General features: G+C 35.5%; 2 protein-coding genes across 2 annotated transcripts; one reads left to right on the forward strand and one right to left on the reverse strand.

Moving 5' to 3' along the window:
- Positions 1–896: 896 nt before the first annotated feature.
- On the reverse strand, positions 897–8,373 carry LOC132189675 (eukaryotic initiation factor 3 gamma subunit family protein). The gene is made up of 13 exons (XM_059604438.2): positions 8,077–8,373; positions 7,820–7,947; positions 6,465–6,585; positions 6,010–6,091; positions 5,870–5,940; positions 4,934–4,975; positions 4,508–4,632; positions 3,844–3,937; positions 2,803–2,905; positions 2,546–2,724; positions 2,359–2,464; positions 1,614–1,700; positions 897–1,114 (listed from the first exon to the last, which is right to left on the reverse strand). The coding sequence occupies exons 1-13, from the start codon at positions 8,199–8,201 to the stop codon at positions 1,028–1,030; spliced, it is 1,350 nt and encodes a 449-aa protein (XP_059460421.2). The 5' UTR covers positions 8,202–8,373; the 3' UTR covers positions 897–1,027.
- Positions 8,374–13,650: 5,277 nt separating this feature from the next.
- LOC132189755 (C2H2-like zinc finger protein) lies at positions 13,651–16,201 on the forward strand. Its single transcript, XM_059604539.2, has 3 exons — positions 13,651–14,248; positions 14,354–14,454; positions 15,310–16,201. The coding sequence occupies exons 1-3, from the start codon at positions 13,791–13,793 to the stop codon at positions 15,945–15,947; spliced, it is 1,197 nt and encodes a 398-aa protein (XP_059460522.1). The 5' UTR covers positions 13,651–13,790; the 3' UTR covers positions 15,948–16,201.
- Positions 16,202–17,168: the final 967 nt, after the last annotated feature.

Below are 17,168 nucleotides of genomic sequence, written 5' to 3' on the forward strand. Positions count from 1 at the left end.
AATCGTCTTATTTAATTGTCTTATGTCGTTATGTCACGTAATTTTTAAATGTATTTAAAAACAAAAAAACAAAACATGTAAAAATCACATTATGTTAATCTTTTCATAAAAATATTGTTTGTTTTCTGAAAAAAAAAATTAAGCTAGGATAGAAAAAATAAAATAAAATAAATGTTTTTGCGTTTATCTTCTAGTCTACTTAAAAATAAAAAAAATAAATTTTTTTTTTTAAAAAAAAAGTAATTAGAAATAGAAGGTTAAAACTATTTCTAAAGATTTTTTTTTTTTAAAAAAAAAAAAAAAAAAAAAACTAAAAGAAGGCAAACTATTACTTAACAATAATTTATTTATTTATGAGTAAAGTTAAAAACTATATTTTTATCTTACAACTATTTAATAATGTTAATATGACAGTCCCAACATTATTATATTAGTCTTTATTGCCATGCCCCCAACCGCCATACCCTCCACAAATTTGTTAACAAATGATTTGGGATTTTTTTATTTTAAAACAAAAAAAAATGTTATGAAATGCTATAAGGCAGTCGTTTTGATTATCTTTTGGGTTAAATATATTTACCCTCTCTAACTACCATTCTTTTTGCAATATCCTCCCAATGTTTTTAATTTTTGCAATATCTACCCTCCACCCCGCATTTCCCTCCCAAATTTAGTTTATGAAGAGTATTTTGTCATTTTGGATCGTGAAAGAGAGACATTGCAACTTTAATAGTAGATTGTGTTGTTCAACACTTAAAAAGACTCGAAACAAACTCCCACCGCAAACCAAAAACGCTTGATGAGCAGCAGGATGAACTGACGGGAAACACGCTGCAGTTCCTAGCAATTAGAAAAATGTACAACAGATTGCAACCATGCAAGAAAAAAAAAACTGCTGTAGTTGCAAGTTTACAGATAATATTATATGAATGAAAAGCTAGTGTACATTTTGGAGACATCTGTTCTTCTGGCCAACAAACAAGTATACCTCCATGAAATGAGTGATTTTCTTCCTTCGTAGCTGGGGCTAGCTGCTAGATATTTTAGTCCCACTAAGAATATAGCCACCAAACGCATTCATTTGCATGCACGGATGGGTTCTTGATGGGAGCACCTGCACAATTATCAAATATCAGGAAAACAGGTCAAAAGACTGCTTGCTAATCTCATCCTAAGACTACCCAGACTTGGCCTGTGATGGGCTCACTCTCTCTCTCTCACACACACACAGAAATCTATGCACTGAGGAAGGAATATTAGAAGAGAAATACTAGGCTTACAAACACATTTTTTTTAAAAAAAATTTACAAACTGATGTGACACAACATGATTGGATATGAGATAAATTCAAATTTTAAGAAACCCAATCATGTTGTGCCACATCAGTTTGTAAAATATTTTTTGTAAAATGTATTTGTAAGCCTAACATTTTTCATATTAGAATATTAAAATGGGTGTTTGATGCCGAAAAATTCTACAAAATCCTTTTCTCAAGAAAATTTCAACCATGAATATTTAATCCATAACATCTGAAACTGTCAGCGAAGAATATTGGGTTATAGATAAAGGAGAATTTCCACAACATAATGTACATGAAAAGATAAACAAAGAACCTGATATTCGCGCAACCAAGGTTCTGAAATTTGCAAGCCAATTGCCATTTTCTCAAGCTGCAGATTGTGCATGCAAGTTGCAAGAGGCTGCATTCAAACATATAAAGTAGTTTAGGTTCCTATTCTATCAGTAAGTGAACCCATCCATCTATAACATTGTTTTTTTTAAAAAAAATAATAATAAGTAATGTGGAATGTTATAATGAAAGATGAGAATCCTTATGTAACAGGGTATGTACAAAGATTCAACTAAGAATCAACAAATCAGATTGCATCTATACAAGTACGAAAAGTATTCATCAAGGGAGAGCAGCAGCTACAATCTATGAGCCGGAATCACCACAAAATATTCAGGAGTCACAGTCCTATGAGAGGGACTTGCAGACTTATTTTGACACAAACGACAACCATGTGCTTGATCACACATAATAGTTGCACAAGAACTGCTAGGAACCGATCTCAAACTTTCAGATATGATAAGCTAAGTAGATTGGTATACCACAATTATCACCCTAATATTACCCCACCAAACTGGGAGTTAGCCGTGCAAATACTTTACTTTAGAACTACTCCAAATACATGACTTCAAAGAAAATGGACCGAAGTCAACTAATGGATTTGATACTGGAGCAAATGTCTTCTCAAATATTGATTCAAAACAATTACCATCTCAAAAAAGGTGACAAAAAAGAATACATATAATAAAATAGAAAATTATTAATACCAAGAATTTGAAGGAAATGACCTGAAGATACTGGTGATAAATTGCAAAAGGAGCTGAATTTGATAGAAGCGGCAGAAGATCTTTAATCAGGTCCCAAGTATCAAGGTCTGGAGCAGCTATTATTAGGCTGCATAAAGGATTTAAAAGAACTATCAACTAAATGCTTCTTTTAATTAGTAAACCAAATACTCAAAAGAGTGTAGGCTACCTAGAAAAACCATTTTTCTTCCACGAGTCGATGGCTTGTTGTGGAGCCTTATTTCCAGCCTTTGTGGAATTGCCCTTTTTGTTTACAAGAGAAACAGTAGTCTCAGGAATAAGATCTGAGATGTCATTTTCACATGGAGGAGAAATTCCTTCCATGCTGACTGATGAAGGCATCTGATGCTGCATAAATAAATCTTATAATAGAATTAGGGGACTGTAAAATGTTATATATGCCAAAAATAAGGCAGAGCCACTTACATTCAACAGGCATTCCATGTTAAGGACATCTTCCTGCTGGTTAATTTGCTCAGAAGATCCAGTTTGGGATAAAGAGAGTTCAGTCAGAGGAGACTGCACAATCCTGGACCAAAATAAATTTTAAAAAAGGGTTTATACAATGTTAAGGTTAAAAGGGGGGGCAATTACCCCCCAAAAAATGAGGCAACGGGGGGAATAATCAAAATAAAAAATGAAATAACCATCAAAAGGACATGAGAAAGAAGGTACTTAAAGTGCACTCAATAAAAGAAAGAAGTGCTAATTCTACACATTTAATTTCCGGTCACTAAGGCACTGTCATTTTAATCATATTCAAACATCGAATATCAACCTTTACCCAAAATTACTACCATATAGTGCACACCAATTAGTCAAAATTTTAAAAATTTACCGGGTAAGGCTAACATAATCGTTTGCACCAAAATTATTTTTGGGCATTATGTTATTTTTAGTGGGCTGTCATACTAGGGTTTAGTTCCCTAGTCTATTTAAACCTATCTTCTACTGTTGGTCGACAACCTTTAACGAATACAACAATTTGATACGAGTCTATTACTTATCAAAAATGAGAGTGGAAGCAGGCCAAACACCTTCAAAACCTAATGGAAAAGAACCCTGGAAATCCCTAGCAGTACAAGTAGAGGAATGGAAAGTGGGAACTGGCAAGGGAGAAAATATGATGTAGCTCATATATGTCATCCAAGCCCAATTTCTTATCTCCGATTGGACAGATTGAGTTGGAAGTCAGTGTGTGTGGAGAGCCCAGGGGATCCTATTCTCCACGATGAGCTTGAATTGACCCCTGCCCCACGCACACCAATCCAAGTTGCATTTCCAATCATGTAAATTAAGGTCCAACATCAGAACCACATATAATGCAGGAATCTAACCATCCATGATAGATGATGAATCTTCAAATCTCAACAGAATCCAACTTACTTCCACAAAGGTGAATCATTAAAAAGGAATTCCAAGTAACAGCAATCCCAAAAAAATGGAAGAACTCAAAGCCAAATTTACCTCTTACAAACTTCATCACTAAAGTTGAATATTCTGACTACATCCATGGGATATGGTGTACTTCCAAGATATGTACTGCAAACATAACTAGTACCTGTCACAAACATAAAATCATTCAACCAAGATAGTAGATGCAACAATTGCTCTCAGTTACACAAGTCAATCATAACAAAGAAATTTCCCAGAGAGTGTGGAAACAAATTTTGGGAGAACTTTATGGCCATGCTCGCAGAAAAGAAAATTTGAGATTTTTATGTTTACCAATAAAGAGAAGGACAAGGAAAAATAAACATTAATGCATGTACAGTATCAAATGGAACTCCTCTAACGAATTCTCAACTCAACTAAGCAGTAACCCAAATCTATAGGGTTGCCCAATGATTTCTTTCTCGAGTAACACAATTTGCCTGCGTGTATTGTTTTCGCTACTTTGTGAACTTTCTTCTTCTTTTTTTTGTTGGGGGGGGGTGAACTTTCTTCTTCTTTTTTTTGTTGGGGGGGGGGGGGGGGGGGGGGGGGGTGGGGGTAGTAAAAAGAAAGAACTTCGCCTTTTTACTCATTTCTTTTTCTTTCATTCTAGCTGATATTTGTTTTCATTGTTCCGGACTTTTGTCTATTGCACTTTCAAAATCCATAAAGTGAAAGGAAAATTTGAAGGGCAGACCTCCTAAACGTTCTGCCATGGCACCAGTTAGAAGGCCACCAACCATATCCACTACGAGAACATCAGAATTTGCAGAAACATTGGCCATGGAAAGCAGAAGAGATAATGTATCCACTCGCAAGAATCTGAATCACAGGCAAACAAGAACAAATAAGTTCTGAGCACATAGAAAAGTCTAATATGAAGGATATCCATGTCAAGATATCAACAACTGCATTAGCAGAACTGTTATTTTCATGATTCCTACAGTAAGTACACATGAGAAAACCCCCCAAAAACCCAAAAAACAAAACAAAACAAAAACTAACTTAAAAATTTAAAGCTGTCAAAATAAATAATAAATAAGATGAAATGAACTCAACATGCATAGACATATATAGGACAGTTACAAAATCATCATAAGTTCATAAGACACTAAATCATTACCCAATTCTTGCTGGGTATTTCTTGAAGTATGCCTCACATATACTGGGGAAGAAAAAAACAAACAAGTCAAAAAAATAGAATACAGAAATCATCATTTAAACAATAATAGCATGTTTTAAAGAAATTAATAGTGTCTAATTGTTAAAAGCGTAGACCATTCACCTCTAGATAACCCTTTTACATAACAATACTCACAGGTGATAGTAAGGCTCTCCTATGCACGTGATATAATTCTGGATAGTTACATCATTAACTTCTATTGAAGATGTACCAAGTGTGCCTTAGCTATCTCCTAAGTTGGATGATCTCATCCATACTAATCTTCTCAATCATATATGTTACAAGTCCCCCACATCTTCATTTTAACTAAACTAAATCTAGAGCATGCTTATTTATTTCCTAAAAGCATTTTATGCTAATTGACGGGCTCAAATGTCTTAAGTTTCTGTTCATGGGAAACACTCTGTTAAAGCCCCGAACTGGGCCTTTTTCTGTTTAAGTTACACTTGTAAAGAAATTATGAGCCAAGCTGCATGACCCACATTTCAAACGTGTTTTTAATGAGTCAAAAGCTAGTTAGCTAGGCTTATCAAGCTCGCAAGCAGCCCAATGTTAAATGATCTAACCTCAAGCTACATTAAGTTGAGCTTGAAAGGTTAAAGGTTGCCTTAGCTTCTCTAAATTGCAACCGTATCTCTCTCACTCAAAAGAAAATGAGATTTAAATTATTTATGGAGCCTCATGACAGGTTTTTTAATGTCATTCAACAGTTACAAGGAATTAATTAATGCTAAATACTCAAGTGAAAGCTTGAGAGTTCAAAAGAAAACTCTAGAGAGGGTTGGTGCGGAATGGCAGCAGGCAAACCCAAAATTATTATACATGCCCTAAACTGATGCATCAACAAATAAAATAGCTCAAGCAAAGCTAACTTACCTTCGAGCAAAAGGGCGCCTCAAAAGTACTTTGGGTGCATATTTCTTCTGTTTCTTAAGCCTATATTTTTCCTGCAAACACACTAAAATCAGCTTATTTGCAAAATAAACACTATTTTACACTTTCACTGTCTAACTTACTTGTGAGAACAATGTTTTGTTTTCAAATGTAGCGCTATTAGCAATCAGGGCATCAACTATTTCATCACCTGTTGCACCCTGTCTGCACAAAAACAGTAAGCATTAGTCAAATCTTCTCAACGTAAGCATATATCAGACAAAAATTCTAACTGGTTTTGTGCCAGAACACAGATTTGATAACTTAAACCATGACAAACATTTGTCAAATAAAAAATTAATTAATTAAAAAAAATAGTGGCTGCAACATTTGGTACAAGCAAATACATATCCACAGCAACAGAAGCATGTTATTTGTATTCACGGCACATAGATCTCTTTGTAGTTTGTTTATCACATGATCCTTTGATAATGAGATGTGATACACATGAATTAACTTTGGTGGAAAACCTGGATGTAATATGCATGAGTTAACATTGGCAGGAAACTACCAGCTAACCAGCACATTATGTTCTCACCTTCGCATTGTATCTATATCTTCACCAGTTAGGCTTTGGGCTTTATTATTATCAACTAATGCTCGATTATCTTTGGATATCTCTTGTGACTGAAAGTCTCCTTTCTCTTGAATATTATTGCCTAGCAAGAAAATTTCAACCAAAAAAATATGAAAGATAAGAGGCTAAAATAATGAACAAATACCTCCAAATAGATATATAAGGAATTAAGCTAAGTAACAGAGAGAGAAAAATATTAAACTACACAACTAGGAAAATCTGAGTTAGACTTCTAGAGTACAGTGGTGAGAAATATACATACACCCCTGCCTTGCTTCTTTTTCATGGTATGACAAATTTCATGCACAAGGATAGAATTTTCCGGGATGGTACGACTGGGAACAAAGGCTGCTTGCAATGGGTAGATGAGTTTATGCAAAAGGGGCATAAGACTAAATCCACTAATTCAAAGCATGGGGGGGCAATATCATTCGAGTACTCAACAAAAGACTTGCTCAAATTTATATATGGAGTTTTTAACTCCTAAAATGATAAGGCAGAAAGGGGAGAGGACCAAAAAAGAAATAAGGGAGTGGGAGTAAAATATGACATGTGAGGTTGATGGGGAGCGAGCATCCCCTGTAACCTCTGCTTTCCCCTCTTATAGAATCCAATCAACGGATGTTGAAAATCCTCTCTTTCCCCTTGAAATCCGCCAATTCAATCAACGCATAAAAGTACATGGTATGGTAATGCAATCTCCAGACCACTTCAATCTTATATTTAAAGGAAAAGAACTATTAGTTATCACTCAAATTCTTGAGCAAACACCCATAAGTGCTTACAAATGCAAAACGTCAAGCCAGAACAACAAAGTGGCACTTCATCTCATCTAGGTAGTCTGCTACCCTTTGACCAATACATATCAACAGCTTCAATCAATTTACATAAGCCAATTTCGTCCATCAAGATCACATCATTCCTTCAATTCAACTCACCTAGAAGCACCTCCAACGTAAACCACCCACCCCACTGGAGCAATTATTTGTCATTGAAGTGACTATCAAAATCCAACAATGGATACCCACCAATGAACCTCACCAATCAAAATGGCAAGCGAAGCAGTAAACCATGTGATTTAAGTATAAGACGGTTAAAAAAAAGTCTGATTCACGCTTTGGGGTAATAAGAAAGCAAACGCAGATTACAAAAGCAAATCTAAGTTAGCTTTTCCAAATGTTAGCATAATTGCCTCAAAATAAATCAAAGACTATACTACTTTGTCGTATAATATGTGTAATACATAACACAGTTTAGGCACTACAAGCATGAACATGTCGAAAGTTTATGATACGATAAACAATAACAAATCAAACCTTCTATGGAGGGAATAAAGCGAGACAAATAAGGCCCATTGTCGCCGTTTTCGACTTGGAACAAAGACCCGAAAGGACACCCAATTAGGGGCTGCAGAGGGAAGCTCTTATTCCCAATTTTCAACGTCCTGCAAACACCACCAAGCGTTTATCAATGCGTAAAGTCGCCGAACCTTTACTACGCCAATTTACTTTGCATGAAAGAAGGGGGGTGGGGGGAAAAAAAAACAATTTTTGTGCCAAAAAAAAAGACTTACGATGCGGCCGATAGGCGAGCAAAAACCAAACGGTCGCCATCGTTGATGTCGAGCAAGACACTGCAACCTTCCCATGTCACTCTGGGGTTTTGAACTGAACCGGATTGAGAATTATTTTCCGACATTGCAATTCTTTATTGAATAAAAATCACTCTTATTGCAAATAAGATGAATTAATTAAGAAATAATAAAAACAGAAAGCCGAAGAGATTCACTGAGACTGGAAAATTAGTGAATAAATAGGCAATTCTGAAGTACAGCCATGGAAGGCATCCAAACCCTGTTTTTAGGGTTTAACGATTGATTGATCAATCATTGGGCTCCAGACGTGACAAGGCAGATTAGTAGTCGGACTGCTACATTGTTTCCGAGGCATGAAAGGGCCGAGAACTCTCGGCCCAGTGATCCTGGAGGCCCTTATATTTATGGGCATTCACATCTGGGACAACAAATTTTATCTAAAAATTCACTTATCTCTTTTTTATTTTTTACATTTGGTCTCTATTTTAATTAACCATTAATTTTTACTATTTTATTTAAATACTATTTTTTTATTATTCTTTCTCCAACAATCATATTTTAAAAAACAAGAGGAGTGAATGAGTGATACTCGATTAAGTAAAGAAATAATTTATTTTGATTTGTTGAATGTACATTGCTCAACAAATTTATTGAGAACTATAACTTCTAATCATCTTATTGGATAAAATGACTAGTCAGTAGTTTTTGACCAATTTTTGCTAGATGAAATAACATTTTGCTAAGTCAATAAGAATGCTACAAAACTATAGTCCGACCAATTTGGTTTTTTCAGTATTGGTTGTCACCTAATGACTAATGAGTGTCACATGTACTAAACTCTTCATGTGACTGGAAAGATCATTTTCTTGGAGATATGATCAATTATCAATTTCATTGTTATTTTCTATTGAGCTTAGTTAAAATTAAACACTCAAAGTTATAATATTAATTATATTATTAAATTTATTAATTTTTACCGATTAAAACTTTTGAGATAACATATAATTAAATATAGTATCAAAGTAGTGATCGAGTTCGAACATCTTCATATTTCATATGTTGGGTTTTACTTATTAAGAAAATGTTCGAATTCACACATAAAGAAAAAGTGTTAATAACATTAATTAAATTTATCAATTCTTACGAAAATCTAAAAATAAAAAATAAAAAACTTCGCTGTTGGACGAGATTAAAGGAAGGTATGAGGAACGTGGCTATATGTGTACAACAGAGCGAAGACAAAGTGGTTGACATCTACTGCAGGTTTAGAGAGGACGAGTGGACGACAGGAACTTTCTTTTTCTACTTTAACACGATCGACGACATTGCTACAGCAACGTGATAACGCACGCATCTTAGAAAATTTTTATGTCATTTGTTAGTAATAGCGTAAGACATAAGATAATGATCATGAGAATAGTAGTTGAACTGAGAAAACCAGATCCACCTCCTAACTGAATTCATTCTCATTTTCCCCATGATTATTTTTTTTATTTTTTATTTTTAATAAAAATAGTAGGCCGAAAAAACCAATTATGGCTATCATAGCCGGGCATGACCATAATAACACTTAACTGCTGCGAGCCACACAAGAAATAGCCTAGACGGTGGGAACCGCAGACGTTCCATCAAGTTCGACTAAGCCATATCCTAATCCAGCCCCCAAAGCATCAATAAAAATCCAAGATGACTAATACTAATAAAGCATATGTGAGGATTATCCATTGCGAAGATTCGAACTCATGTCCTATTACATGCCCTAACCATCTGAAAATTTCCTTGAACTATTAAATCACTACCCTTGATGGTCATTTTTCCCATTATTGGTTTCATGTGTATTGTTGATGATACCTATTGGGAGTCAAAGCTCGAATGAATGGTCGATCTTAATTATAATAAGGTCAAGCTCAATTAAATTTCAGGCCCGAATATATGTATATACATATTTTTTAAGGTAAAATTTTAAAACTATGGGTCATGCTTATGAGACCCATGTTCTATCAATCCATGCATATTCACTTGTTAAAACAGTTGACCGTGTGTTAAAGTAAGGATCGAAAGTGCGTACAATAAGAGGAAAAAAAAAAAACTCGTTAGAGAGGGCCGATGGGGAATAATTTCAATGTTTTAAGTAAGTATGAATTACATGGAATAATTTTAGAGAAAGTGAAATAAGGTAGGAGGGAAGGAGACAACAATTGCCTTTTACCTGATATATGCCGCTCTTTATAACAATTTTTGTTATAATCGTCTATTGCATGTTACACCTTCATCGGAGGTTTTCCTGATGTGAGTATTCTCAACATGCATCCCACGAGGCTACAAGCTTTATCATGTGTATTACCTTATATCGAGAATCATGAAGATGGTTACTAACGCGATTTAATAAGGAATTCAATAAGAAGCTATTTAAAAGTTTTTGAGTTGGTTGATCGACTACATTTGGTCTACGGGACCAAGTCCAACATAGTTGACTAGGGAAAGGTTATTAGCTTCTCCAAAATTGTTAGGTATTGTATATTTTGAAGATATAGGGAAGAAATAATTTATTAATGATTTGGTTGGAATGAAAATAATGTAGCAATTGTAATCGTACTTGCATGAATAATATCCTTTCTTAATTCATTTTTGGAGGGAATTATTTATTGCTGGTGAAGTGAAGGTTCCATAATGAATCAGAATCGGCAGATATAAAGCGATCTGGTCTCATGACAAAGGGGACACCTTGTGGTTTCTCTATTTCTCTATAGCGAATGGTTGGCCAAATCCATATCTGACATTTGAGTTCTAACCACTCCCAAAATAGATACTCTAATTGTTTTTTGTTTACTCAATTGATTAGCATGTGGGCACGCACGCCGGGGGAGACAGCGAACCAACTAGACTATAGCTAAAATTATAATAAAATTAAAATCCAGCTAGTTTTTGTTAGTCAGTCTTTTTTAATAAATTGGAGTGGCAAATTACAAGATACATATTACATTAGTGGTTCAATAATTAAGTTTGATTGTAATTGATGCTTTAATATTGCATACATTGCTACTTCAATTTATAAGTTTACGTGTCACTCATCATATCAACTATTAAATAATTAAATTTAATTATGACTATCGTGACAATGTCACGAGAACTACTGTATCAATTTATATGAAGGTTATAGCAAACGTTGGGACTTATGGGCAGACAAGCCCATGTAACCGACATATCAACCTACTAAGAGAGTTTACGAAACCATTGGCATACAAGATTAATTATCTCCTTCACCATTATCACTCCACTCGGCCACTTGTTGGTGTGACCCAAATCTCAATAATCGGTAGAGGTGGCAAAACAGGTCGGCGGGTTGACCCATTTACGACCCTTAATGACCCGCAACATGTTTAGGGTAAACCCAAACATGACCCGTTTAGCTAACGGGTTGGCCCCACCAAACCCGGACACGACATGACAATTTTTCGGGTCACAAACCCGTTTAGGGTAAGCCCAAACCTAATAATTTCGTGTCGTGTTGTTGGGTCGTTTCAAAATTACCAACTCTAATAATCAGACATGGTGGGGAGTGAAAGAACGTGTGATAAATCAGTCGAAAGACCATCATCACAAAAAAAAAAAAAAACAACAACAACAACAACTATAAGCAATTGAAATGTGACCATCGTAAATAGTAGGCGAAAACCAAGTAAAAGAGATTTTTGTATACTTCCGAAGATTTTTTTTTTTTTTTTAATTTCAAACCAATTTTATAAATACATATTGATTTGTTTCTCTCATCTTTGACATGTGCTTCCAATTGATTCCCCGGCAAACTATCCTAACAACCCCAAGCCCAAACATGTGCTTCCGAACCTAGTGAAGTGTCATTAGGTTAGATTCACTTTACTTGTGCCCACCAAAATGGATAGCGGGGAACAGCGGGAGACGCAAATTGGCATCGGACTCCATATTCTTTCTCCTTGTTGTATATGATGTCTTTGGCTCATTCGCTTCTCATTTTGCTTCCTTTTGGAATCAGGACCCCATCACACGTGATTTTTATACAAAAATAACCAAATTACCCACTCTCAGATAATTCCATATATATAGTGATCATGGGAACTGAACTGGCCCCATATATATATAAATTACACTTGTACGTCCACCTCATAAATTTGTGGCGTACTATTTTTCAGATTTCACCCCCACACACTTGTTAGAATTTTAACCCGATGAATAAATTTATTATTTTAATTATATTTTATTAAGTTTTTAAGATAAATAGTGATTTAATATGATATTAGATAATAAATTTTAATTACTTTATCTTAGTAATTTATTTCTTATTTTAATTAAAATATTTCAAGTATGTAGCTTAAGTGAAGTCAAATACCCAAGTTTTTAGTACAAAAATAAAACTTACTAGGTTTTTACTTCAGTTAATTATTGTAAAGTAAAAAAATATATATATTAATGAACTACAAGTTCTTGTTTGGTCACCAACAAAAGGATGGTAAAATTACTATGCAAGATAACAACTTTGTCATAACTTTAGCCATATTGAACGTTATAGTTTGAATTAAAATAATCCCCTCAGAAAGCGTATATAAACATTTTTTTTTAAAGATCTTGGCGGTCAAATCTTTTGTGTTTTAGAAAAACTTAATAATAGTTTTTTTTTTTTTCCTGAATTTGTGAAAAGCCAAAATAATTTTTCATATTTTCAAGAGAGGTGCTTGTTAATGCTTTTTAGAATGTATTTTTTGTTTCTTTGTGTTTGAAAAAAAATATAACTGCAAATAGTTTTGAATGTTTTGTGTTTTGAACTATTTGTTAATATTTTTGTTTTGAAAAAAAAAAAAATTATCAAACAAAGTCATTGCATAAAATATTTTTAAGAGGATAAATGCTATACACAGTAACACACTCTCACTTCCACACTCCAAATACACACCACCATTAGATCCAAAATTTAATAGTGAACTTTGCAAAATCTTACCGCTATTTTCATTCTCGATTAAAGAATATGCATTTGAAAGTGTGAAAGTATAAGTATACTAGCATTCCACTTTTCAAAAGTAAAATAAAGTGGTTAGTAATTTAATGAATAAGTTAATTAAGTTACTATGGTGCAGTCATCACGTTAAAAGTGGAATATGATTCTCTCTATTTCATTTGAAATTGAAAGTATTTATTTAATATAAAATGAAGGGTAATATTATAAGTATCATCATTCAATTTTAATGTTAAGACAATATTACTTATCATTTTAAATGAATACTCTAGTTATTAAGCCCTAGCATTCACAATTTAATACGCTGTAGCATGTGAAAAGAAAAAATCTCTGTATGAGTTCTATGCCGTCCAAACACATTCATCTTATCCCTTCGGCTATCACTGTGAAAATAAGCAGTGGGGCCAAGCACCCAGACGGCCCTGGACCACACGATGAACTTCCTCTAGATCGACCAGTCAACAGAAAGGTCAACCATCATCGAAGATGCACTTCCAAGCGTAAGACAAGCACAGAAGTTAATCCCCCAAAAGCAGAGAGGAATAAATGGGACAATAAACCAAGGAAGACCCACCACTCCACCCGCTTTGCCCGCCTCCTTATTACTTCGTCTCGGATCCCTCTCCATTACACCACGCCCAGCTTTCGAGAGACCACCTCTCTAGCTTTACTTCTCTTCGATCTATTTCCTTCTTTTTCTTCTTTTATGGCACTCTTCACTTTCTTACCGGAGCCGTCGTCTGATCAGCCCAAAAAACAACAATCCAGACGCAAGCGAATGCCTCAGAAGAATCCGTCATCTTCATGGGACCAAGTCAAGAACCTCCTCACCTGCAAGCAGATCGAAGGGTCACAAGTGCATGACCCCTCAAAAAACGCCGCCGTTGGGTACTCGAAGCTAGGGTCTTCTTGCAGCTCCATATGTAGCTTCAGGGACGTGGTTCATGGTAACACCAGGGTTGTTCACAGAGCTGACAACTCGCCTGAGAGTAGTTCGGTGGGTCAGGAAACCGGGATTCTGAGTCGGAAACCGGTCACCAGGTCCTCAACTCGGTCTATTTCAAGATCCGGCGTTGGAGCAACATGCACGCCTTCCTCGAAAGCAATGCAATTCCGCAAGCTTTCTGGGTGTTATGAGTGTCGCATGATCGTTGACCCCAGCAGGTATATTGTTGCGATTTTTTCCCCAAAAAAATAAAATCTTTCCTATTCTATTAATAGGGTGGCCGACTGGCCGGAGAACTAAATTATATATAGCTGAAAAATCAGGTACCCAACTCCAAGGACCACCATTTGTGCTTGCCCTCAGTGCGGAGAGGTCTTTCCGAAGATTGAAAGCTTGGAGCTTCACCAAGCAGTTCGTCATGCAGGTAATATTATCTAATTTCTTTTACACATAATTTCTTTTTCGATGGATTTCAGCATTACCTTTGCACTATTGCATGCATATGCAATTTCATGCTAAATTCACCTATTCATACTCCTTTAATTGGGAGAAAGAGTTGGACTTGTAATTAGTCAAACGAGTTGGTTGTTTGAAATTGGTGAAAAAATTGGTTGATAATAGATTTATTAACTATACACTCTTAATTGTTCCATCGACTAAAAAAAAAAAAAAAAATTAAGCAAAAACTTCCTGTCAATGGTTATGTCATATGTGTATTAATATGAGAGATTTTTATATTTCACTAATTTTGTCAACAAATTTCTTATTCTACCAGACAGAAAGTGCTTTGTTTCTCTTTTCGGTTTTTTCACTGGTGGGTAAAAACTAAAAAGTCTAAGCTTTGAAATTCGAAACCCAAGAGAGCTCAGCTTAAAAAAAGCAAAGGAATTAACAGTTTAACACAAACCAAGCACACGATTTAGCAACGTACGTCGTCGTATTATGCTGATTTCATATTAAAACACTGCAACTTTTGCATAAAGCGAAAACGATTAATTACTTCGCTAATTGTCCATTTGTCCGTGAATCATACATGACCAACACTGCCCAATTCTTCTTCTCTGGGGCATTATGCCACTTCATGGTTGTAGGGACCATCTTGAACACCATAAGAGCTGTGCCTGTACAACGAAATTGAATGACCTGTTGCCGTGAGCTGGCGCAAGGTCATTGGTGGACACTCACCCCTGCAGTGACTTTAAAGTTAGAATTACAAAGTGAGATTCTTCTATTGTTTCTGTCGGCTTGAGAGTTCTAAAATTAGAAATATTTGTCACAGTGTCTGAGCTGGGACCTGACGATTCGGGTCGAAATATCGTGGAGATCATCTTCAAGTCAAGCTGGCTCAAGAAGGACAGCCCCATCTGCAAGATCGAACGGATACTGAAGGTCCACAACACCCAACGCACTATCCAACGGTTCGAGGACTGCCGAGACGCGGTCAAGACCCGTGCGCTCAACAGCACCAGAAAAAACCCCCGATGCGCAGCTGACGGTAACGAACTCCTTCGGTTCTACTGCACTAACCTGACGTGCGCGCTCGGCGCGCGTGGCTCTTCCAGTCTGTGCGGGTCCGTACCGGCCTGCGGTGTGTGCACCAGCATCAGGCACGGGTTTCAAGGCAAGGGTGGTGATTGCAAGGGAGTGCGGACCACTGCCAGCAGCGGTAGGGCCCACGACTCGCTTCGCTGCACAGACGGTCGTAGGGCTATGCTGGTGTGCCGTGTGATTGCTGGGAGAGTGAGGCGCAGCGCGGACGATGCGCCTGCGGAGGAGGATAGCGTGTCGGCTGGCTCGTACGACTCCGTAGCCGGCTGCGCAGGGATCTACTCGAATCTCGAGGAGCTTATCGTTTTTAATCCGAGGGCTATCCTTCCCTGTTTCGTGGTGATTTACAAAGCTCTAGAGTCTTGTTGATTAAGCCTTTGTACTATCAGAATCACGTGGCTTATCGGACGGTCATTCAAGCTTGCTGACCTTATGTTTGTATATAAATTCATTTTTTTTTTTATTGCTTGTCATGTAAAAGATATTTTTGGGCTTTTTTTTTTTTTTTTGATGTAGAGGTCGGTCTTTTTGGTTTAATGGTCTATAAAGACTCTAAGCTCAACTGCTCCACTACATGCGTGTTTATTAATTTATTTTATTAGTTAGACAAGTATTCAGTCACATTAGATGGCTACATTCGTTAAATTTTTTGAATTTTATTGTTTAAATAAAAATATTAAAAAACAATTTAAACACCAAACACTATTATAAAATATATATTTAAAAAAAAAATACTGTTATATCATGCCATAACAAATGTTCAAAACAAAACAAAAATTACTTGTCAAAACACATTAATCAACTCATGAGCCACATTTCTTTAATATAGAAACAATAGTAAAGAATAATTTTCACATCTAACATATAATTTTCCTATATTTGTGTTAATTTTTTTATTATTATTATTATTATTTTCAGTTTTAAACATATCTTCAACTATTGATGATGATAATATTCTTTAAAAAAATCATTTTATATATGGTATAAGGAATGAAAAACTTTAAAAAAAAATTACAAATTCAATAGATAAATTGGTTTTTCTCTCCAATATTGAAAGAAAACAACGTTAATTGTTCATGCATGGAGGTTCTTTTTTTTTTTTTTTTTAATAATGGTAAAAGAAAGAAGACAGGAAAATGAGTAGCGTGATGAAGGGAAAGCGAGATATATCTAACAGAGAAAGAGGAAGAAAAAAGAAGGGAAGAAGTGGTAGTTGTACGACGTTGTCATTGCCTTGTTTTATCTTCATTCTCCAATGGACATCCTTTAATTTACTCTTGAATCACACACCTAAACTCTTCGGGTGTTTTATTTGCTGATTGCTGGCCTGTCACCTGTCATTAAATCATTCATTGAATGTCTGACTCTGACAATTGGAAACCACAGCACTCAGTCCACAATCCATTGGCCCTCAGATGAATTCAAAAAATCGCAAGGTAATTAATGCACAATATATCTTATCCGAACGTTTGAAAATTGAACAACCGATGACAAAGAAGGGATAGCATGCAATTGCATGTACGGTTCTACCACCTCTTGTAATAAGGGCGTGCTTCTGTCATATAAATTTGAACAATTTAAGAGAGGGCC

The sequence above is a fragment of the Corylus avellana genome, chromosome 9 (genome assembly GCF_965113065.1).
Source record: "Corylus avellana chromosome 9, dhCorAvel1.hap1.2, whole genome shotgun sequence".
NCBI lineage: Eukaryota > Viridiplantae > Streptophyta > Magnoliopsida > Fagales > Betulaceae > Corylus > Corylus avellana.

What these genes read in the sequence shown, in the direction of transcription:
- LOC132189675 (XM_059604438.2), bottom strand. Translation starts at nt 8,201, where the DNA reads ATGTCGGAAAATAATTCTCAATCCGGTTCAGTTCAAAACCCCAGAGTG. An exon ending in AGTGATGAAGTTTGTAAGAG is followed by an intron (nt 2,906 to 3,843) that starts GTAAATTTGGCT and finishes ATTTTGGTCCAG; the next exon opens with GATTGTGCAGTCTCCTCTGA. An exon ending in TTTATCACCAGTATCTTCAG is followed by an intron (nt 1,701 to 2,358) that starts GTCATTTCCTTC and finishes GTTTGAATGCAG; the next exon opens with CCTCTTGCAACTTGCATGCA.
- LOC132189755 (XM_059604539.2), top strand. Translation starts at nt 13,791, where the DNA reads ATGGCACTCTTCACTTTCTTACCGGAGCCGTCGTCTGATCAGCCCAAA. An exon ending in ATGATCGTTGACCCCAGCAG is followed by an intron (nt 14,249 to 14,353) that starts GTATATTGTTGC and finishes CTGAAAAATCAG; the next exon opens with GTACCCAACTCCAAGGACCA. An exon ending in CCAAGCAGTTCGTCATGCAG is followed by an intron (nt 14,455 to 15,309) that starts GTAATATTATCT and finishes TATTTGTCACAG; the next exon opens with TGTCTGAGCTGGGACCTGAC.